The sequence below is a fragment of the Diospyros lotus genome, chromosome 8 (genome assembly GCF_014633365.1).
Source record: "Diospyros lotus cultivar Yz01 chromosome 8, ASM1463336v1, whole genome shotgun sequence".
NCBI lineage: Eukaryota > Viridiplantae > Streptophyta > Magnoliopsida > Ericales > Ebenaceae > Diospyros > Diospyros lotus.
The window spans coordinates 15,972,137-15,996,505 of NC_068345.1; the positions used below are offsets into that span (position 1 = coordinate 15,972,137).

Below are 24,369 nucleotides of genomic sequence, written 5' to 3' on the forward strand. Positions count from 1 at the left end.
CTTGCTTATGCATAGATAGGAAAAATGTTATTGGTACATCATATTTTACACTTTAGACTATACAATGTAGTAAAAATGTTTAAAATGTCCCTTATCCAAGGTGATGAGACGAGGCAACATAAGACGGTTAGTCGCATAACTAAAATATTTCTCATCTAAGACAGTGAGATGGTGCGAGATGGTGAGGTGTGAAGGGTATTTTTATTATTTATTATATATTATGTAGATCAAAGAGTACAAATAGCATGATCCATATATATATACATATTAAATGTGTTATCACTTGAGCAGAACCCACATGCTAGTTCGTTAGTAGTCGTGTTCAATTTCTTTTCACATCAACTCTCTCACTCTTTGCAAGCAAATTTTGCTTGTCTAATAATACTATCATTTTTTTTTTAATTCTACAACTCAACTTTCAAATTTGTATGAAATAGCTATCACCGGTTGTCTATTCCTTAAAAAGGTTGTTAATTACTAACATGTCATTCTTAGTTAAATAACGTGGCATTAAAACAAATGAATTAGCCAAATGGGATTGTGTGAAATGTCATTTCACTTCTCTCCAAATTTCTTATTTGCTAAGTACGATAGACCATGTTAGACATTTGAGCGATCCCAATTAAAAATTTGATATTTTTTACAAACTGTAAAGTAAATATACTTAATATTCAAAATTTTTTAATTTTTAAAACCACATCATTTAAGAGAAAAGGATAAATCAACAATTAATAGACTAATTTAACAAAAGAAAATTCATAATACAAATTGGATTTGCTTGCTATTGAGGTTAAATGGAACTAAGTACCACTAATGACATTAGGACGACATCTACAATAATGTCTAATGTGCCATCGAGTCTAAATATATAGAGTTGAGTTTAACTCTAAGAACGTTTTGACAATGAAAATTAAATACAAAACTTAAATGAAAATATCTTAATCGAGTAAAGTTCAACTATGGAAGAATTAATCAAATGAGTCAATTCATCAATTGAGTATCATGACTCTTACTCATGTAAAGTCAAAAACTAATCAAGTATATATGCATGGAAAAGTTTGATTTAACCAACTTTAAAAACATTACTCGAGTAATTAAATATTGGTAATCGAGTAACATTGAATGCTCAAAGAATTAATTGATCATATGTTTGTTTTAATTGAGTATTGTATTAAGAAGTTTTAATCAAGTAGTAAGAATGATAATTGACTAAGTGTTATATTAGTCGAGTAACCAAATGCATTAATGAAGTAATAAAACGTGCTAATTAAAATAACAAGTCTCTATATTTGTAACAGTAATTGACTAAATAAAAATGCTAATCGAGTAACTCAAATTTTTAGTCGAGTAACTCAAATTTTTAGTGAATCGAATAGCTTGAAAGCCATTCTCAAACCAAAGAGAAAAAATGGCATGCATTCATTGATTACTATAAAAGATTGTTCCTTATTTTCACATTCTTTCTATCTTTGTGTATTTGTAAGAAGCCACTCATTGTTGAGTGCTATATTGTAAGCTTCTCTGAGTGATTTATTCTTTTATCTTCTTAAGTTGTTGAGGTTTGTGTTTTAGCCATCAAAAAAGCATTTGTAAAGGTTCTAACTACTCCTTGTAAAAGCTGTGTAAAGAGGTTCTAACTTATCCCGTTAAAAGATATATTGTAAGTTGTTTGAAAAATCCATGACAATGAGTTAAGATAGGGGACCTAAGCAATGGGTCCGAATATTATAAACACAATGTGCTACATTCTTTAATTTCTTTATTTTCAGCAAAATTTTTAATTTAGGGTGAGTTTAATTCATTCTTCTGTAATGACCTGTTGTTAAGGTCGGGATTTAATTAGCAGGTTATGGTAATCATTTGCATGAGCATGTGGGTGTTTGTGTTTTGGATTTAAGGGCTAGAAGATGGTATCTGAATGCATGTGTGGTTTTGAGCTTTGGTATTCGAATAGAAGCATGAGATATCCGAATGGGTGTGCTTGCTTTGGCCTTGGTATCCGAATAAGGCTAGTAGTATTCGGATAAGCTAAACTGTTGGAGAGGTATCCAGATAGCTTGAGGCTTATTTGAATATCCTCTTGAATTATGTATGATATCCGAATATGAGGCTTGGCATTCGGATATGTTTGAAATCCTTTGTGTCATGTATTCGGATAGAGGGCTAGGTATTCGGATATGCCTTTAGTTCTTTGTCTCTAGTATTCGGATATGTGGCATTAGCATCCGGATAGGCCCTCCCATATTCAGACATCCCATCTAGCATTTGAATAAGCTTCTCTGCGTTTGACTTCCCAAGCCACTTTCTCGATCCAACTGACTTCAAGTCGGTGGTGGATGCTTCTCGATCGGTCTTTCCACGTGTCTAAACCCACTATCCTCTGCTCCTTGCCTATATAAATCGAGAGAGTGAAGAAGAGATGGGAAGTTCATGGGTTCGGATGAGAGGAAGAAGAAGAAGAGAAAGCAGGAGAAGAAGAAGAGGAAGGAGGAGGAGGGTTCGACCAAGCTTATGGGGTTCGATTTCCTCTTCATTTTAGGCAAGCTCTTACCCCTTTTTACTTCTATAACAACCGATGTTTAGCTTGTAAGAGATTCTTCCACTTCTATGTTCGGTTTATTCCCTTACTATTGAATTACTAGTAGTTGTAGTCGGGGATTCGTTAGTCTCAAATAAGCCTGTTACTTTCTAGTTTCCTCCGTCTTGGTTGAACCCTTACCCTGTTGGTGGGTCCCTTCTTGTGTGCCTTGAAGGGCTTGGTTCCCCTTCTGTTTTGTTGTTGGAATGAAGCTAGGTTGTTGTGTGGGTAGGTTCTCGTTGGAGTAGTGCAAGGATATTGTTGTGGCCGAGGGTGTAGTGCATGTAGTTTATGTAATTTCTAGTACTTTGTCATTTCAAATGCAGATAGGGGCTTAGGGATTATGCATTTGGGGGATTCTTGTGACTTGTGTGCTTGGCCATGGACATGCTAGATAGTTTTAATATCTAGGTTAGCTAGGCACGAGCATTGCATTGTATGTGATTTCCTATGTGGGCGAGCGTGGCCTGATGCATGGTTTATGAGGGCTATGTATCACGTTTATGCTCATTATGCCACTGCCTTATATATGTGCATCACATTGTTTCTAGCACTGTGTGGGTGTGATAAACATGGTAGAATCTTTATGACTTATAGAATCTCCAAGACTTGGAAATGGATGCTATGATAAACATGCTTCACAATGGGCCCTGTGTCCTGAACAAGGGAAGGAAAAGCTCATTTGGCACCCATTGGAAAGAGGAGGATTTTTTGTTCATTTGTTTTGTGGTGTTCTTTACAACAAAATGGCAGAACTTTCCGGGGATAGCAATTTGGAGAGAGTCACTCCTCCTAGAGTGCCTCCTCTGTCTGGATAGCTTCTCTTAAATTCATCCTTGCTATTTGCAGCCTGCTCAGTTAGACATTTATTTACAAAAACTAAGTATTATTTAAGTATCCCAACTATAAATAAAGTAGGCTTCCAAAAACAAAAGTGAACAATGAATTACATTATTGTTTCCTAAAGCATTTCAACCGTTGTTCTCATATTATCTTCAAATAGATGCCACATTGCTACCTCTATAATCTGACATCACAGGATTTTTTCCATTTCTGACCTTCTCCTTTGTTTTTTTCTTTTCTCCTTTTGTTTCTTCATACTTCTATCTTAGTAACCAACCCCACATAGTGGGATAAAGGTTTGGTATTGTTGTTGTTGTTGTTAAACATCTATCTTGACATCGTCATTCAAGATTTTTTCATTTTTACAGCTGGTTTATTTCTTAGTTGCCTAACACTCCTCACTATAAAGCATGGTTGGTCTTCTAATGGTCCATTATCCCTTGAATTTCCTGTTATTCTCTTATGTATGCATGAATCACAAAAAACTATTCCTCTACTTTGTTCATTCTTCCTTAAATTTTATGTGTCACTTTAACACCAACCACTTCATCTGCACGTAACGTATTCCGGTTACCAAAAGCTAACTCTCTTAGGCATTGCTAGCCATCTAAACGACCAAGCTCGCATTACCATTCTAGGTACTATTAATATAATTTCATCAAGTTTCTGAACTATATGAACATTTTCTTCTTTTCTCTATTCCTGTCCATTTGACTCCTTTCTATATAGATCGCTTCATCATTGATCTTGTAGGTATACTGTATACAACAAATTGATTATATAATTTTGTTGTTCAAGTATTAATCTACATGTACCACTCACTCCCATGGAGCCATTTCTTTATAATATGACTTGTAGGGTTAATAACCTATAGTTAAAATACCAATATCCTTACATTTGATGTCCTTTTCCAGTAGCAGGTACGAGGATGCTGTAGGAGGTCTATGGGTAGTCATGATGCTCTTATTGTGCTATGTCTTAATAGAATCTCTACGAATTTCCAGTAGCACATGGTTAAGCGTCTGGACAGATCAGAGCAGATCAAAGCGCTATTCACCTGGTTTCTACAATCTGATTTATGCTCTTCTTTCATTTGGTCAAGTATGTCTTCAAGTTGAATGTCAATTTGATGATTTGAATTAAGTTCAACAATTAATTGTCATTCAAATCAAAACAAATCAATTGATGGAGATTGAAGAAAGGTCTTAGGGAATTTCTTTTTCATTGTATTTCCAATTTGATTCCTAGTTGGCCTATATCTAAAGATTAGATTGGTGAATGCATCTTTGCGCATGCATGTGTCTTAACAATTTTAGAAATGACTTGACTGTTGGTGTTGCTCTTTCCCCTTGTTGTCTCTCCCTTTTCCTCTACTGCTGTTATATCACCTATCCTAGGACATTTGAACTCTAATGCTCAGCTCTTTGTATCATGATGACTTAGGCGCCTTGTTATCTCACTATTATATATATATTGTAAACTTCTATGCCATACTGCACGAATAGTTCTAAATTTTCTATGCTGATAAAGAAAATATATTCCCTTGACTAATCATGTGTTCTGGACCTAGGTTTTGGTGACTCTGGCAAATTCGTTTTGGTTGATTTTATCAAGCCTTTATGCAGTAAGAAGATTAATTGCATGACACGATGCTTAATTCTATTTTAAAAGCTCCAATGGTCTTCTTTCACACAAATCCTCTTGGACGGATTATTAATAGATTTGCTAAGGATCTTGTTGGTGACATTGATAGGACTGTGGCAGTGTTCGTTAATATGTTTCTGGGCCAGATATTTCAGCTCTTATCAACATTTGTGTTGATAGGAATCGTGAGCACCATGTCCTTATGGGGCTATAATAATGCCACTTTTAGTTTTGTTTTATGCGGCCTATCTGTATTATCAGGTATGCCAAAATTTGTCTTGTTTGTATTTATCTCTTGCTCTGAAAGCATAACACTTTTCACCTCATTGGCACACCAACAGATTAATATTGAATGTCATGAATTGCTAAATGGAATATAATTTGGGAAAGAGTTCACTTCCATCAGAATTTGACAGCCCAATAATTTTCTTTTTAGCTTAAAAACCTTATTAACTCAAAAACTACAACAATTTGGTATTGGTGGCACCAATATCTTGTAATATTTTGATTTATGGCCTTTGCCAAGCATCTTACTCTATATTGATTTGACTTTGTCAGGAACTTATACGTCTCCTTTGCTTGAAGAAAATAATTTATTTTTATATGTGCAATGTGCGACTATCAGAAATGATATTAAAGAGGGAAAAAAAATCTTATCACTATTCTCTGACTTTGCTTGAGATTACCATGTCTTCATCTCTTGAAGCATTTGTATTTCATAAACTTCTCTCTATAGTCCCTTACTAGTTAGTGATTTCATTGCTCATACATAAGCACATCTATGGTTACAAGGCACGGACATGATAGAACAAGGGCACGAAACCCAGTATGTTGACCTTTTAGCATCACTTCAAGTAAATTCTTGACCTATTACAACATTAAGAGGGCCCATCAAAATAGAACAGGCATTGTGTGTCCAAAATTTTGTCCTAAATGGGAGTCCAAATTTTTCTTTGCCCATTTTCCCTTTCATCAACAATCAATTTGGACTCCCATTTAGGACACTTTTCAAACAAATAATCATTATTCCTCAAAATATTAATGTTTTGGTTGTTCATGACATAATTGAGTATTTATTCTATTATGCCCAATAATGCGTTTGAGTTTACAAAAATAATCAAAGTGATAAGCAAGATTCATGAACAAACAATATGGTTGAGTGAGTGGTCCGCTCACTCAGTTATCAATGAGTTAGTCGGTCGGTCACGTGATTGCATTAGATGGATGTGCTGCCAGAAGATCGAATGAACCAAAAATCAACACAAGCCATCCTGAGACTCCTTTGTCACCAGGATACACTCTTGTTACCAAGTCACATGACATAGAGAGTCACTTACATACTTCAACAAGAGGGTCTCTCACAAAAACAAAATTTATTGTTATATTTAGGCAATAACAATTGGTGTCGTTTGTGGGAAAAAATCAAAAAGTTAATAAATTCAGTCGGGATAGATCGAACAAGAAGCAATCGACAGACCTCTCCGAACGCTGAGACTTACCCACCTCCACGAGACTCTTAGCAACATCCATTGAAGAGCCAATTGCAAGTCTTGCACCCCAGTGTCTCACATGCCTCACCGGGGACATACCTTTCTGGTCACCTAGGCTCATCGAAACAAGTTGCGTCCATGGTTCCTAGGGCGAAGGATGCAAGTGCTTTGAGAAATGGTCGAAATGTTGCAAAATATGGTTCCTCACGACGTGATACCATCCACTTTAAGGAAATTTGTACCAAAAATGGCTCTACTGCACGGGACCCAACAAGGGTAGTCGAGAGACCATTCTTACTAGGAAGCTACCGTGGGGACTCCCTCGGGGTCTCCCCATGGAGGATACATTCTTGGGATTCCCTTCCTTGCCAAGTTCAAAACCAAGGAAGAGATAAGGACTGGTGAAGATTGAGAGATGACAGACGAAGCCCTTGAAGAGGAAAACATCAAGAAACGATGACAATTACATCCATAGATGGAGACTGAACCTCGTCAAGATCGAGGAAGAATGATGAGATTGAGAATCCCTCGGAGTTTAGGGTTTGGGAAACAACTGACATGAGGAGAATGATCAAGGAAGTGCTTGAGCAAAAAATGTTGCTACCAAGGAAATTTAAAATATCAGAGCTATCTCTGTACTTGGGCAAGGGCAACCCTCTTGATCACATTCAAAGCTATGAGTCTCTGATGGGAGGATGCAATCATGTGTCGGGCTATTCCTATGACCTTGACAAATCACGCTCACACTTGGTACAATGGTCTTGTTGAAGGATCCATTTCTTCTTTTGACCAATTGAGGGAAAAAATCATTAAGGCATTCATTATTAACAGCTACAAAAAGGAGGATTACACATATCTGTTTAGTATCCGACAAGGTAGCAAGGAAACCCTCAAACAATATGTTGATCATTTTAGAAATGCAACACTGGAGGTACAAGATCTACAAACTAGAATGGGAACCGCTATAATGCTTCAAGGGACAACATCGGCACCACTGCAATGTTGGCATAATCCTTAGCTCTAGAGTAGCCTGCGACGCTGGCAGATTTGTTTACTCAGACCAGCAAGTATATATTATAGGCAGAAGTAATGCGAACGGTTGGAGGAAATGCAGATAGGGATAAGAAGAGAAAAGGAAAAGACTGATGAGGGGACAAGCTTGAGGGGAGAAAAAACCAAAAGACATGATGGTACTTCCCGACTCTAGTTTGAAGATTATACCCTGCTCACAGATTGAGGCTTTAATATTCTGGCAATTATTGAAGTATTTAGCCTAATTAAATTCCCCAAGAAAACTAACAAGCCTATGGGGAGGAAAAGGGATGTCTTTTGTCAATTCCACAATATTCATGGCCACTTTATAGTCAAATGCCAAGACTTGACAAATCGAATAGAAGCACTGGTCCAGGAAGGGGAATTGGAAGAGATTGTGGACATAGGAGCTCAGGGGGAAGAACATACCGACTGCCATGGAGGTCAAGGGCATAATTCAAGGTGAGAAGAGCAATAAAAGAGTAGGAGCTTCCTCAAAGAAACGAGCTTCATTGCTTGAAGTCCTAAGGCCCACAAGAGACTTCAGAACCAAAGCCCAAATGTATGCTTCATGGAGGTATCACATGCAGGTTTAAATGTCTTGACATGTATGTAATGATGCATGAATAAAATAACTTCTACCTTGTTGTAGTCTCATTTTGTGTATTTTGTTTTTTAAGACAATGAATGCACAAAAAAGGGGCCAAAACTCCGACAAGCAAGAAAACCCTAATATTGAAGCGTAGAATACGCGAGAACAATCTAGGGCTTATTAACCAAAAATGGAAGTGCAAAAGCAAGATAATGGTTCAAAAATCAAAGCACAAAAGCATGAAACGGTTCAAAAATTGAAGCGCAAAAGCATCAGAACAATCTAAAAACCGAAGTGCTAAAGCATGAGAATAGTTCAAAAAACTTAAGCGCGAAAGCGTGAGAACGGTTCAAAAGCCGAAGCGCAAAAGCGTGAAAATGGTTCAAGAAATCAAAAAATGCAAGAATCGCCAGATGATAAAAGAAAAACCTAGCATCAAGGATGCAGAATGCATGAGATCAAATTACAAACCAAAAACGCTGAAGTACAAAAATGATCTAGGATAACCCAAAATCAAAAGCAATAGATACACAAGAACGATCAAGCATAACCTAAACTCGAAAAGTGCAAAATACATGAGACCAAATTAAAACTTAAAATGTAAAAGTGCAAAGTGCATGAGAACATATTAGGGCCGAAAATGCAAAGAGCATGAGAATGGTTCAAGGCCATCATCAACAAAGAATTGGGGAGCGGGCATAATGCCTATCCATCATTCACTAAGGACTGGGGAACGCGGGTGTCCCTTATTTTCTAAGCAAAAGTGAAGCGTAAGCGGTAAAAGTTTTGAATGATTTACAATTCAAAAACTAATTGCAAAATTTTATATATTATGTGAGATGCTAACATGTTACATAGAGAATTGGACACAAGCCTAGAACTAAAAGCGCATAAAGTGAGAGAACGGCATGGGAAGCCAAAATGCGAAAGTGCAAGAATGATTTGAGACAAACCCAGCATCAAAAGCGCATGAATGCACGGACATGATCGAGGGACCATTGTTTAAGACAAATGTTGGTCAAAAGGACCGATGGGTTACATAAAACGAAGAAGCAAATGATGTGAGAACCCTTGGATGGAGCAACATCATCTCAAACAACTAGCAAAACACCATCCAAGAAGAAAATGATGCGAGAAGAGGCAAGAGAGAAGGCAAGACGATGGCTATTGTTCCCACTGGAAAACTTAACAACAAGAGTGAGGAGCAATTGTTATGTCCAATAATTCCTCTAAGTATGCAAAAATAATCAAAGTGGCAAGCAAGATTCACGAGCAAATAGTATAGCCACTCACTCTGTCATCAATGAGTTAGTCGGTCACGTGATTGCATCAGATGGGTGTGCTGCTAAAATATCAAATGAAACCCAAAAATCGACACAAGCCATTTTGAGACTTCCTTGTCACCAAGATATGCTCTCGTTACCAAGTCATGTGACATAAAGAGTCACCTGCATACTTCAACAAGTTGGTCTCTCACAAAAAAAAAAAATTATTGTTGTTTTTAGATAACAACATATTCATATTTTTTAAGAGTAAATATATTTGTATTTTATTATAATCAAAATTGTAAGAAGTATTTTTCACATGCTATAGTCTGAGAAAAAGTGTGAACAAAATTTCTAATATTTATTTTAGAAAGCTTTATTAATTTGTAAACCAGTTGAAGGCCTTGGCTTAAAAGAATCTTAAAACTAAAACTTCTCAACGGAGAAGGAATGAAGAAGTAATAAATCCATTGTTTTACGTTATAGTTGGTTTCTGACTTATCCTTCTAAAGCTTCTAATATGGTACTCTACTTTGGAGGTCACGTGTGTTTGATTCTAGAAAGTTGAAAAGATAATAAGAGGCACGTGTTAGTATTGGAAGGCAAGGCATATTTAAGTGTCTTATCACAAGATGGAGCCTTATTGGAAGTGTCCATGTTTCCTAGATTCTTGCATTGGCTTACTTTGTGCCAACCAATGAAGAACATCTTTTTGGAAAATATTTTTACATGCAAACTAAACATTGAAAATAGGATGGAAAATTGCCCTCCTCTTTATAATGCCAGAAGGACCTTTCTCTTTTGTGTGTGTTTTCATGGGAAATTGCAATCGGTTTGCTGGCCCTGGGCTTCGCCTTCGTGGTGCTTAAGCGTGTCCTAGCTGCAGTGAAGTCATACAAACAACTTCACGAAGCAACCAACGGATTCCATGAAAACAACAAACTCAAACCAGAAGGGAGGTTTGGTTCGGTGTTCAACGCGAGTCTGAGCCTGCTAAATGATGAGTGAGAAAGAAGCAGCCCAAAAGGAAATTGTGGTGGCAGTGAAGGTGTTCAAGCTGGAGGAAATTGAATTGAAAATTTTCGAAGCAAAGTCGAAGAGGCTGCGGGGGCTGGGACTGGGACGTAGCCCTCCGAATCTGACTCCGGTCATCCGCAGTTGCTCGTTAACTTCTCTGGCTATGGTGATGGGCCGCGGAACTTACAGTGAATTCAAAGCTTTGGTGATGAAGTTAATGCCAGAAGGCAGCCTTGAGGGGTGCTTGCACTCGGGGAAGTGTTCCCAGCTGGATATCAAGCAAGCGGAGGTTGCAGATAATGATCGGTGTGGCTTCTGGATTGGAATATCTTCATGAAAGAGGATTGCTTCACGGCGATTTGAAGCCGAGCAATGTCCTGCTAGACGAGGATATGGTCGCTCCTCTCAGTGATTTTGGCATTACAAAGTCGGAGAAGACGAAGAAGCAGAGTAGGCTGCTAGGCCTGAAAAACTGTACCCACCTGTGTATTCTGATCCAGGTTATGTTCTGTTTCTGCTTGCTTCTTTATTTTTTTCTATTTTAATATATGTGATGGTCCCTACAAACACATTCATATCAATTATCCTCATTTATTATCATCTCATAGCGCTCCCTTTTCATAAGAAAATGATGTTAGATACTGACTCTTTAAGTGCTTCTTTGTGCAGAATATTGACCGAAAACACCGGCAAAGTCAGATGTTTATAGTTTTGGGATTATGTTGATGGAAACATTCACGGGGAAAAAAGCTCACTGATGAAATGTTCGGTGAGGAATTGAGCTTGAGAAAATGGGTAAAGGAGGCTTTGGATAGCAGTACTGTTCATCAAATCGTGGATGCAGGGTTGATAAGGGAAGGGGAAGAGGAATTTAAGGCAAATGTGGTGGAGAGTGTGTCACATCCATCCTAAACCTGGCAGTGGAAATTGTGGAATGCTCTGAAGAATTGGCTGCAGACAGGATGGTTGTGGAATGCTCTGAAGAATTGGCTGCAGACACGATGGATATCAAAGATGTGGTGGACAAGCTCAAGACAATACGAGATGAACTACTACGTCAAACACATCGATGAGGGGGCTAAATGACTCGAGCAAAGTTAGGGGGCATATTTATGCCTTTTGCCAAAATGGTTATTTCACAAACAGATTTATGTAACGGAAATGCTTGTTTAAGGTTTTCACCTGCATATGAGCTCCACGTCTGCCGCATAGACAGATCTACATAATTCAGAAACAAAAATTTATTTACAATCATAATAACCATCAAATATGGAAATGGGTGAAACAAGTTCAAAACAATAGCAAAGTACACGTGACAACCAAAAATAAGTTATCCTGAATCTCTTGGTACAGGCAATTAAAATCCAAGTTGCTACGCAATTATAAGTCCAAAAGAAGGGGCAAAAGAACAAAGAGGTTAAGTGTAGTCAGACAACTATAGTATTGAAGGTTCTACAATACATAAATGGGAACAACAATCCCTTAATCACATGCATCAGAAAACTCAGTCTGTCGTCGCAACTCCTCATCAGCATTCCTCAAGAATTGATCCCAGCCACTCCCTGAACTAATATCTATGTAATCATAAGGAACTGCAGTTTTTAATCCTGGCCTTACTCCAAATTGACTTCCCACTACTCTAAATTCTAAAGCATTTGCGTCTTTGCTGAAACTTTGCTCCAGTTCCTCCCAAGTAAATAGCAGAGGAAGTGTGAATGCACCCCATGGATTGAAATCCAAAAGCTTAACCCGCCCATCCTTTCTAACATAAACGTCAAATGTGTAATTTTCTGACTCAAATTTCAGCCTCACTTCATCCAGAAAGAATTCCTGGATTAACATTTCTAGCTCCTTTTTCCTCTCAACAAGAGCAGGATAAAACCCAGTGACCTCACGCTGGGAAATGCCAACTAGGTGCTGGTCATATATGAAACAACGGAATTCCATCTCTGGCCGGAGAGAGGGGTACCACTTGCGGAGGGCTAGGGAAAAACTTGAGGGTCTTGATGAAGTTTTATCACTGCAGGAATCATACGCATGACAAAGATCATGAACGAGTGAGTCAGATGACCGTAGCAAAAGTGCAATCTCACTGAAAGAGGTGCATTTGAGACTCCCAGTTGAGCTAATCCAAGCTGAGTCTTTGGGTGCACTCCAATTTAGCTTAGGAAAAACAGCACCGCCAAGGGATTCAATTGATTCCTTGATCTTCAATTCAAGCTCTGGGAAAGAAGGTGCTGGAGAAGGTTGTTCTGATTCATCCACAGACCCTTCCGATATTACATAATCTTCTTCTTCTTCTGGTTTATGGATTCGGTTGGGTAGGGCATCTTCCTTTGAAATGGAAAGAGGAAGAAGGAAAGGCCTAGAATCATCAAGAAGGTACTGAATAAAGGATTCCGGAAGCTCATGAATAACAGTTTTAATAGAGATGCTTTTAAATTTTGGGTACCATTCCTGAATCTGACATCTATTTACTTCCTCTTCCCGCATCTTTGAAGGATAAGATGAATACCTCTTTGTTTCTTACTCTGATTGCAATATAACTTCTTTTTCTTCTAATTACTGCACAAGAGCCAGTATTCATCAATAATTAATGTTTATGAGGCATAACAAATAAACAAAAATAACGAAAATATCAACAGAAAGATTAAAGATCCTAAAAAGTCTTATGTATTCGTAATAACCTAATAATCAGAAAGGAAAACTAATCGACCCCAAAAAAAATAAATTAAAGAAAAATTAGCAACTAAAATGAATTCTATTTGCAAACTACAAGACAGATTAGAAGGAGCCTCCTCATTTACTTGGAAAAAATAAATATATGTTTATAAAAAATCAACAACCCAAGGAACTACATTAATGTCATATTCTAACAGATTTAATCCACCAACTCCTACCACATCCACCTCTGAGCAAAAGCAAGAGAAAGACTGAAAGACGAACTATTGGAAAATCATATAGTGGGAACCAGTGAAAACCCTAATCACCAAGCAAAAAATAAATAAATAAAAGAATACCAGAATCCATTAATACAAACCAAAAATAATGCCATATTCTTCTCACCTTCCCCACCCCATGTCCTCACTTGACACTGGTTTGGCCATTCACACCCATTCCCTCCTTTCCACATGTCTTTACAAAAGCCAGGATGTTGCAAAATGATATAATTGCCCTTCAACTTAAGAAAGCCAAACATAATTTAGTTTGCAACTAGAATTGTTTTAATGAGTTTTTGATAAAGCGCAACCTCATTAGGGTGACAAGAATCAAAAAGCTGGGAATAGAAACTCATATGCCCTGCAAACGAGGAAAGGTTCATAGAAAACTGAGTAACAGAATCGTAAATAAGTATCCAAGTGGCAGAGCTACAAATGATCAAACACGTCATATTGCAATAGTATGCCCATAAACAAATGATAAACCTCCCGAAACAGGGGTTCAGAAGCAGCGCCCCCGATGGGAGCAAAATACAAAAGAATATGACCGAGAGAATGACACTCGGCCACATGACGGACAGAGGGAGACTCTCTCGGTCATTTGACCGAGTGAGTGTTTTCCCCTCACTCATTCGACTCTCTCCTGTCACTCACCCGATCACCTCATGCCTAAAGCTCGTCACTCTCTCGCCACCACGAATATCCCTCGGATATGCCATCCCGAGACTCTTGGGATGGGTGCGAGACTCTCGAGATGGCCACCACGTGTCCCCCTCTCCCTCCTCTATAAATAGGAGGTCACACCTCCAACCTCAGGTACGCTCTCTCTTCGAAAACTCATATGCCCTGCAAACTCATTGTCGTTGCCATCGACATTGATCCCTTGTCGAAGGCATGTTACTACCACGTATAAAATAAAAATTCAATAAAATAAACATATAAAATTATATAATATCTATATAATAAAACATAATTAGATAAGACACCTACAAAATATTTTCTAAAAAAAAAAAAAAAAATTCACATAATTTTACACAAACTAAATAGTAAAAATTGAATTATTACACCATTAAACCCCAAAGAAAAGGTAAAAATAGATATTGAAAACAAAGGATAAACCAAAATGCAAAACCAGGAATAGAAGGCCGCCGGCCGTCCATCGGAAGGTAACCGAAAAACAAAGAACAAGGGCCAGAAAGCTTACCGTGGGCGAAGATGGCGACGAGGATGAACGGCAGTCTGCAAGTCGGAATCGGAGGTCGACTTCGGCGGAGATGGCGAACACGAAGATCGCTCGCTGAAACAGAGACCAAGATCGCTTCCGGTGGACGAAGACTCCAGATCAGTGGTCGAAGACCAAGATCGCTCGCCGGATCTACAGAAATAAGAACAGAACGTGGCCGGAAACCTTACCGTGGAAGAAGATGAAGATGCGCCAGTCGTCTGAAACTCGAAATCGGAGATGGTCTTCTGCGGAGATGGCGACGGAGCTCGTCTTCAGCGGTGGATGGCGACTCACAGGAAGTCGGAGATAGCAACGAAGCCCAAGTCGGAGCTCGACTTCGGCGGTGGATGGCGACGAAGAGGAAGGGGACAAGGCCGGCGCGAATGGGAGAGAAAACGCTAGAGAATTTTGGGTGGAAAACCCTACAGAATAAGGTACCGTTAATTAATTTATTAAAATAAGAAAGAATTAAGGTAAGATTAAAATATTTTTTTAGATTAATATATGAAATAATTAAAATAAATTTAAAAATATTTTAATATTTTTATTAGAATTTGTTGAAATTTTTAGAATTTATTGAGAATTGTATTTTATATATATATATTTGTTAAATGGATATAATAAGTATTTGGAGAATTATTGTCCAAAATTTTACTTTCACAAAATTAAGAGTTGTGTTATACTTTTCATATATTATCAGGTGATCAGATTTTTCTGATTTTATTTTTAAATTTTGTTATAATAATAAGAATCTATCAATTCACAGTTAATTCACGTTCACTTTTAATTATTTTTAATTTTTTATAAATTTAAATCAAATTGGTTAAAAATTAACTTGATCAAATCTTACAATTTAAATTGTGAATCATAAATTGTAACAACTATACTTAAAATCACATAAATAATAACTTAAGGACATGTAATAAGAAAAAGACGAAATGTATTGAAAATAATAATTTTTTTAAGGGTTTTAAAATTAAAAAAAAAAAGAAATCTTGAAATAAACTTAAGAATTGTTAATCAAACTCACTCACTAAAATTATTAATTTTCATGGTTGAGAGTGAAATAGAAGAACTAATGGCATTTTGATTGCTTTAAAGATTTTACTTTAAAGCATTAAATCAAAAATTGAGCGTGGCATTTACTTAATAATAAATTAAAATTTGTAGTTATGTAACTAAATAATAAGTTTAGATCATAAAAAACACAATTTTACTTTGAATTTGGGAGGAGAGATGCTAAATCTCAAAATCTAAAATAAATTCTTTTAAATCATTTTTAAAATTATCAAATTATAACCGATCACTTCTTTTATTATTTAATAATTTAGTGATTCGAGTCAGTTCAATTTACTAAATTTAAATAATTTATTTTTTTGTGGTCACTTGTGAAAAAATTATTTTCACATGGATAGTATTAGTATTTTCACTTCAAATAGAGGTTTGCTTTATCACGTAGGCTATGGGGGCTTCACCAAGTCCATTGATATTCCAATTTGGTGTTAAGAGTTAAATTAATTATTAAAATTTAAAAAATATTAAATAAGTTATTAATTTTTTTATAAACAAGATTAAATTAGTTAATCATCAACTTTTCATTTTAATATCGTTATACAGTGATTTAAATTTATAATATTCTCAATAATTAATAGATGTCTAACTTGGTCTCACTTATGAAAGTTTAATGACTTATTTGATTAATTTTAAAATTCAGTAACCAATTTGTTAAAGTATAATGATTAATTTAAACATTAATAAAAAAAAATTATTTCTTAAAAAAAAGAAGTACACATTGTCTACTATACTTTGACCCAATAGTCAAATTGACCACTAAATTTCAAAAAGAGCCAAATAATTTACTAAATTTTTATAAACAAGATTGTTCTTTTTTTTCTTTTTTAAATTTAAAAATATTTAACTTTTTGTGAAATCAAAAGTCTCATTTACTTACCAAAAAAAAAAAAGAGTCAATAGTATAAAATAAGAGTCCTTTATATGGCCTCAATTAAGTAGGATAGTAGAGTAGTGGATGGTGACAATTTTCTTGATGGGAGAAACTACTTACAATTGCTATATTTAACAATTATCGGTCTTATCTCTTTCTATAAATTGATAGAAAACCCACAAAAGAAATACACTATTCTAACGATTTACAATCTTGATTATGCATTTAAGTGATTATGAAATATACAAATTGTAATTACAAATAGTTCACAACTAATGGCTTATTGAAAAGTATCAAGACATAATAATGTTTGTCTACACAAGGTAGTGAACCATGCAATTTAGTTTGTCTTTGCATGTAAAAATTTATGGAATTTTGTCACATTGTTACTAAGTCAATGAACAAATTTATTTGATATTAAAATAAAAAGATACATAAATTCACACTATAATTTATTTTAGCAATTGTAGATAAAAGTAAATTTTTTTGCATGTTGCAAAAATCTTTTTCATACACTTGGGTGAGACAATTTATGTTTTGTATTTGAATAAATGGGAGCTACGTTCTTCAATTTGATAAAAGATAAATAGGTATAATTTTGTAAAGACAACAAATAAAAATAAATTTCTGTTATATACTGTACTTAAAGAAGAAATTTTGAGGCGACTGAATATAAGGTACTCGAATGGGATTTAGTTAACAATTACTATAAATATTTAAATAATTATAAAAAAAATTGACTTTTGTAATAAATGTAACTTTTATAATAATAAAACATTTTAAAAAGTATTAGCTCGTCGAATTGTGCATTGAGAATGAGAATAAAGCATGTCATAAGAAACTTTCTAAAATGCCAAATTTGCAAATTAATTAATGCTATAGAAATGGAACATACCATAAAATTAAGGCTTTACATGCTGCTTCCATATCCACATATTATTCTCTTCATTCATTTATCACTTGCTTCCCATTCTTGCACTTAACCAGATTTTAATTGTTAATATATTATTATTCATTCTTTGAAAAATGTCGATATAATTAAGAGATATAATTATCATTTATTAATAAATATAACGACAATATATAGCCTAAGTTAAAATAAACATGAATTATTATATTTTTTTAAAGATCACAAAATGATGACCAAAGATAATGAATGGGTGGGTTGGGGTCATGTTAGAGATGTATTTATAATATTCTTTTAAGATAAAACAAGTAAGCTTTTATACATACTTGTGTGCAAATTAATTAAAGGAACAATTCATTAAATCAAATATAAACAAAGTCAACGACCAAATTAAATTAATAATTTGATTTTAATGTTATTGTGGCAGACCAGACCATTTCGGATTAGTTTACCCAAAGAAAAAAACTGCACATCAATCGAGGAAAACCTTTGAGGTAACAATTGATGTTGTAATAATTTTGCCCCTTCAATCAATAATAAAATAAGCCAAAGTTTATCAAATTAAATTATAACCTTCTTAACAATAAAGTTGTTAGAAGAAAAAAAAATCTCAAATTTGAGTCTTCTCACTAGCAATTACACAAATATATATATGTTGTACATTCTACTAATTTTAAAAATTAATATGAGATTCATATATAGAAAGCTAAATAAAATTAACTTAGGTTATATTAATAATTAAATTAAAATGTAAATATAAAGTGTTTCTCATTCTAAAGCTTCTTTTACCATAATCTAGTTGAGTTGGTCAACTATGGTTCAATCATGGAGTAATATATGCCATATGACGGGTGGATGGGTACACTTACAAATAGCATAAGAGCATTTGTAAGATAGTTACGATAAATGTTCTTAATTTTGAAAGTAAACATCCAACTTTATAAAGATGATGGTGGAGAATGAGCCGATTAAGGCTTATTCTTTTACATAATTTAATTACGCAAATAAAAATGTAATCAAACTTTAATTTTTTTTTTAATATTTTATGAGAATTTCGCATGTGTATCGCGCGCGGAGAGAGAGAAGGGGTACAATTTTATTGCCTTTAAATACATTTAATAACTTAGCTAACAAACATGCATCATATATATATATATATATAACAACCCTTATTTAATTTTTTTACCAATCTTTTGTTGATTTTTGCGTAGACTTCTGTTAACAAAGTCATCATGTTAAGTTAACACGACCAAGTTACTATAAATTATAAAAAAAAAAAATGAAAAAATAAAAAAATAAAAAAGAAAGAGAGGGGGGGGTAAAAATCACGAATTAATAATTAGCTTTAATAATATGGTACAAAATCAAGATTAAGTGTAATTGAATTGAAGTGTTATCCAATCCAAAGCTTCCTTCTTCATATATATATACATATATATATATATATACATAGTTCATTACACAAGCAAAGGTTCAATGAATCATGGAGTAGGCTAGCAGATACTGCATGCAGGTGGGCACAACCCAAGGAGAGTGAGAACTTCGCGAATCCCGTGGTATATATAGGATGCATGGGGCAGGCTTAATTACTTTGGAATATTATTATTATTATTACTATTATTATTATTATTATTATTATTTGTGCAAAGCACCTTTATTTCAATAATTTTTTTATACTAAAGCTACCCTACCCTACCCTGAACAAAGACTAAATGAACATTGTCCCTTACACTTTCTCTTATTAAAAATTATGAGACCAACTGATGGGAACTCCTGTAAGCATCTCTGTCCGGATATCTCAATTGTCTGGTCTATCCGAACGAGAGCGCCTACATAAGAGAAGAGAAACAAACATAAGACAAAAATACCCTGGCATGCATACATATGAAAAATACAACAGCGGAAGCAAAACAATATACATGCACGCCTACAAGTACCCTGCTGGAACAGCAGTCAAGGAATATATAAAAATATACAGACACCTGTGCCAACGATAAAAGATACAAGGAACAACCGGGCACGGTAAAAAATGAGAGTCAGAACTCTTAACAAAACATCAGAGAAAACGGGGGTAGCTAACTGTACACCCTACCGACACGGCTGGCTGCTAGGTAACACGGTCCTCGCCCTCGACTTTAGCTTTACCTTTACCTGAAATGATGGAAAGCAATGTGAGTCACAAGACTCAGCAAGTTTATATGAAAATGAAGACTATAATATGAATCAAAGAAGAGATCACCCCAAATACAAACCCACATGTACACACAATCTATGTGACGCAACAACGCAACAGTGCACCATAATAAAACACATACCGGTCCTTGGGGCCCACATAAAACACCTGGCACCCAAGTCCCATACCAACCTGTCGCTGCCCTGAAAGGCAACATAAATCACCACAAACCTGTGCGCACTGTCCCGGGTCGATACTCCCGTCACCCGTATCCCTGCCGGTACTCCCGACAGCCGAGCCAAAGGCTCCCTCGGAACGGTACTCCCGTCCGAGAACTAATAACTACCAGTAACCATGCAATGCATATAAAATGCAAGGCGTAATGAGCATCAACGTGATACAAGGCGCCCATACATCCAGGCATCAGGCCATGCTCCGCCACATAGTAAATCACACGCGATGCATATGCCCGTGCTGGATGCAACCTGACCAATCTAAATTGTCTGTGATCAAGCATAACCAAATCATGATGATCCCATCAAGCAGCCCGTACCCATGTGCATACCAAACCATGCAACCAAGATAAAATAAAATGTAATCAGGCATGCTATAATCACATAACGGCAGAGCTAGTTAGCAGTGTCTGACACCGGTCAGTGGTCAGTGACCAGGAGACACCATCTAACGGCTTAAAATAGACCGTACAACAGTCACACCGTCACCGTACAACTAACCCTTGCCCCCACTGCCCAACCACTCTAGCCAATAATTAACCAAAAATCTAATAATAATACCCGACAGCTAAGAACCTAGCCCCGGGTGAGTACGACATCATTCCCATAGGCTTGGGGGTGATACAAACCCCCGTAGGCAACCAACAAATAATACCCTCAAAACTAGGTTAATAAATTAAATTATTAAACACACTGTTTAAATTTCATAATTTATTAACAGTCAAATCCAACGAAGGGAGGTCAAATAAATTGATAACGAAAGAATCGACAACGAGGGTATAGAGAACTTGCCTTTCCGAAGATAGACTTAAGCTCAATTTGACCAAACGCGGTCAAAGTTATACAAACTGCAATATTTCAATTATTGACAAAATCAATAAAATTAGGCCCCAAATGAAATTTCAACCGCAGAAAATATTAATTTCTAGCTGCTCTACATACCTGGATAATTAAATCAGGGATTAAACGGGATTTAATCCAATTTTTTGGCCTCAAAATTTCTCAAATTTACGTCGTGCACGCTGCTGAATTTTCTGCCAAAATTTGCTCACTGATTGAGCAAAAGAAACGCCCGAAATTGGGCTTTAATTGCTGCCAAAACGAGCAAAAAAGGGGGGGCGCCACGTGGCAGCGCGCGGCTGGCTGCTAGAGAGGCCACCGCCTCTATCAAAACGACGTCGTTTTGACCTCTAGGGGCTGAATTAAATCAACCAAAATTCCCCCCTCGCGTGCGCCTGCTCGGTTTCGATCTCTCGCCCGCAGCCTGGTCGCCCTCGCGCGCGACCGCTCGCGCCCGCATGCCTATTCAACCTATATAGGATTTAAGTTATATTTAAGGTTAATTTTTAGCTTTTTCGTGATTCACGCCAGCACCCCTAAACTTTCATTATATACACAAACACCCACTATAATAATTACAGAAACGCCCAGAACTTTCTAAAAATCACACAAATTAATTTATTTTAATTTTTTTCTTTTTCCAGAAATTCCTAAATAACAAAATTAATTATCTCAATTTCTTATTTCCTTAAAATCACATAATTTAATTTTATTTAACCACCACAAATTATTTTGATATTTCTCTTAAATCCAATTACCCCAAAATTAATTTAATTTGCCATATACGGGCGTTACAAATCCTCCCCCCCTAAAAAGAATTTCGCCCCTGAAATTCGTACTTGGCTAGGCAAATAACTGAGGGTGAAGTCGTCTCATCCCCTCCTCTAGCTCCCAAGTAGCCTCCTCAGGGGTATGTCGCTGCCACTAGACCTTCACATAGGGAATCGTACGGTTACAGAGCACTTTTTCTTTCCGATCCACAATGCTAGCAGGCAACTCGGTATATGACGCATCCTCTTGCACCACGAGCGGATGATAATCAATGACATGCCCGAGATCTGCCACGTACTTGCGGAGCATAGAAACATGAAAAACATCATGTACGTGGGCTAACTGAGGGGGTAAAGCTAACCGATAAGCCAACGGTCCGACTCGCTCAAATATCTCAAACGGTCCCACATAGCGAGGACTCAACTTGCCAGATACTCCAAAGCGTCGAACACCCCTTATCGGCATAATCCGAAGAAAAACATGATCACCCACCTCAAACTCCAAATCCCGGCGTCGTCTGTCAGCATAACTCTTCTGACGGTCCTGAGCTGCCTTCATCCTAGCCCGAATCAACTGGATCTTCTCTGATGTCTGCTCTACCAACTCCAGTCCAAGCAATGCTCACTCCCCAATCTCGGTCCAACAAAGCGATGATCTACATGGTCGCCCGTACAACGCCTCAAATGGTGCCATCCCAATACTGGCCTGGAAGCTATTATCATAGGCAAACTCCACTAATGACAAATGATCATCCCAGCTCCCATAGAAATCCAATACACAGGCGCGGAGCATATCTTCCAAAGTCCGTATGGTCCGCTTCGACTACTCGTCAGTCTGAGGGTGGAAGGCTGTACTGAAAGTTAACTGAGTCCCCATAGCACTCTGCAACGCCTCCCAAAATCGTGAGGTAAATCGAGGATCCCTGTATGACACAATGCTAGCTGGGACTCCGTGCAGTCTCACCACCTCATCAATGTATAACTTGGCCAGTCGATGAATAGGATAGGTCTTCTTGACAGGTAGGAAGTGCGCTGATTTAGTCAGCCGATCAATAATCACCCATATCGAGTCGTGCCCCCGGCTGGATCGCGACAATCCTGAGACAAAATCCATAGCTATGCGCTCCCATTTCCACTCCGGCACAGATAAAGGTCGTAACAATCCTGCGGGCCTCTGGTGCTCAGCTTTGACTTGCTGACACACTAAACATCGAGATACAAACTCTGCTACGCTCATCTTCATGCCGCTCCACCAATATTAGCGCCGTAAGCCCTGATATATCTTCGTCGCCCCAGGGTGGATAGTATAGGGAGAACGATGAGCTTCCTCTAGGATCCTCTGCCTGATATCACTGTCACTCGGCACACAAATCTGCCCACGGAACAATAGCAAGCCATCGTCCCTCTGGCTGTACCCCAATGGACCAAATCTCTCCATATCAGCCATAATCGCGCCAAGCTCCACATCCTGTCGCTGTCGATCACGAATCTGATCCTCAAGATCTGAATGGATACTCATGGCAGCACAATAGAGTGTAGGATTATCTGATGCCACTGAGATAGTAAGATCACTCATCTGCTCCAATAAGAACCACTCCTACACCATCATAGCTGCAGCTGATGCTCCACGACGACTCAACGCATCTGCAACTACATTAGCTTTACCTTGATGATAGAGGATCTCACAATCATAATCTTTAAGCAACTCTAACCAACGGCGTTGTCTCATATTGAGTTCCCTCTGTGAAAAGAGGTACTTAAGGCTCTTGTGATCAGTGTAAATCTGGACTCTCTCACCATAAAGATAATGCCTCCAAATCTTCAAGGCAAACACTACGACTGCTAACTCCAGATCATGTGTAGGGTAATTCTCTTCGTGTCTCTTCAACTGTCTGGATGCATAAGCATTCACTCGTTCGTCCTGCATCAAAACACATCCCAACCCTGCATAGGAGGCATCGCTATACACAGTAAATAACTCACCACACCTGGGTATCGTCAGTACTGGCGCCGAAGTCAAACGCCGCTTCAACTCCTGAAAAGACCTCTCACAAGACTCATCCCAAATAAATCTGACGCCTTTCCTCGTTAACTTCGTCATGGGTGATGCAAGCCGTGTAAAGCCTTCTATGAATCGTCGATAATAACCGGCAAGGCCAAGAAAAATTCGAATCTCTGTCACTGTTATCGGTCTCGGTTAATCTATCACGGCTCTAGTCTTTTCTGGGTCTATTGAGATACCCTCACCTGAGACCACGTGTCCCAAGAAAATAACTCGGGTCTGCCAAAACTCACATTTCGAAAACTTGGCATATAACTGCTCCTCTCTGAGCTTCTGCAGAACCACGCTCAGATGCGCCTCGTGTATCTCAGGGCTCGGTGAGTAAATTAGGATGTCGTCAATGAAAACTAGGAGTACCTCAGAACATGTATGGGAGAGACAATATAGTAATGTAGTTCTCTTCCAAGTGTTGTTTTTAGCCTCGCTAAATTGGAGAATGGATGAAATGGAAATGAATGAAGAAATTGATTTTGTGTGCCTCAATAATTTTTTTAAGTGTTCAAATTTACCATTGACTCTCATCTTATCTTTTCACTAAAGAGAATTAATAGTCAGTTGTTGTATAATACCTTTCAATTCCATCCATTTTCATTCATCTTCAAAACAAGGAGAAACATGTAACATTTCACCCTCCATTCCAGTTATTTTCATTTCATTAACTCTCCCAAACAAAGCCCAAAATTTCAAAACTGAAAAGGAGTCAAGTTGGCTCTTAGATTTTCTCACTGGGAAATTTGGTCGATCACCATGTAAACAAGTGAGCACAAGTATATTATACAAACAAGTATATTTCTGTTAAGAGTTCTCTTCGAAA

At 37.0% G+C, this 24,369-nt stretch overlaps 2 protein-coding genes across 9 annotated transcripts; one reads left to right on the forward strand and one right to left on the reverse strand.

The window, feature by feature from the left end:
- The first annotated feature begins 10,444 nt into the window (after positions 1-10,444).
- LOC127808544 (receptor kinase-like protein Xa21) lies at positions 10,445-11,534 on the forward strand. Its single transcript, XM_052347114.1, has 4 exons — positions 10,445-10,627; positions 10,686-10,961; positions 11,131-11,155; positions 11,383-11,534. The coding sequence occupies exons 1-4, from the start codon at positions 10,445-10,447 to the stop codon at positions 11,532-11,534; spliced, it is 636 nt and encodes a 211-aa protein (XP_052203074.1).
- A 195-nt stretch (positions 11,535-11,729) lies between these two features.
- On the reverse strand, positions 11,730-15,061 carry LOC127808759 (uncharacterized). Of its 8 annotated transcripts, none has more exons than XM_052347356.1 (4): positions 14,814-15,061; positions 14,605-14,718; positions 13,528-13,642; positions 11,730-13,026 (listed from the first exon to the last, which is right to left on the reverse strand). In XM_052347356.1, exon 4 carries the CDS (start codon positions 12,952-12,954, stop codon positions 11,944-11,946), a length of 1,011 nt encoding a protein of 336 aa, XP_052203316.1. In that variant the 5' UTR covers positions 12,955-13,026; positions 13,528-13,642; positions 14,605-14,718; positions 14,814-15,061; the 3' UTR covers positions 11,730-11,943. The 8 variants fall into 8 exon arrangements, with proteins under 8 accessions (XP_052203316.1, XP_052203315.1, XP_052203319.1 ...); XM_052347355.1 differs by having other exon boundaries at positions 13,528-13,761; XM_052347359.1 differs by having other exon boundaries at positions 11,730-12,826; positions 12,914-13,026; positions 13,528-13,761; positions 14,605-15,061.
- Between the last annotated feature and the right edge of the window lie 9,308 nt (positions 15,062-24,369).

Excerpts from the sequence above, each read along its gene's own strand:
- LOC127808544 (XM_052347114.1), top strand. The coding sequence starts at position 10,445 with ATGAGTGAGAAAGAAGCAGCCCAAAAGGAAATTGTGGTGGCAGTGAAG. Across the intron at positions 10,962-11,130 it reads ACCTGTGTATTCTGATCCAG|AATATTGACCGAAAACACCG; the intron begins GTTATGTTCTGT and ends TTCTTTGTGCAG. Across the intron at positions 11,156-11,382 it reads TGACCGAAAACACCGGCAAA|TGGAAATTGTGGAATGCTCT; the intron begins GTCAGATGTTTA and ends TAAACCTGGCAG.
- LOC127808759 (XM_052347354.1), bottom strand. The coding sequence starts at position 12,954 with ATGCGGGAAGAGGAAGTAAATAGATGTCAGATTCAGGAATGGTACCCA.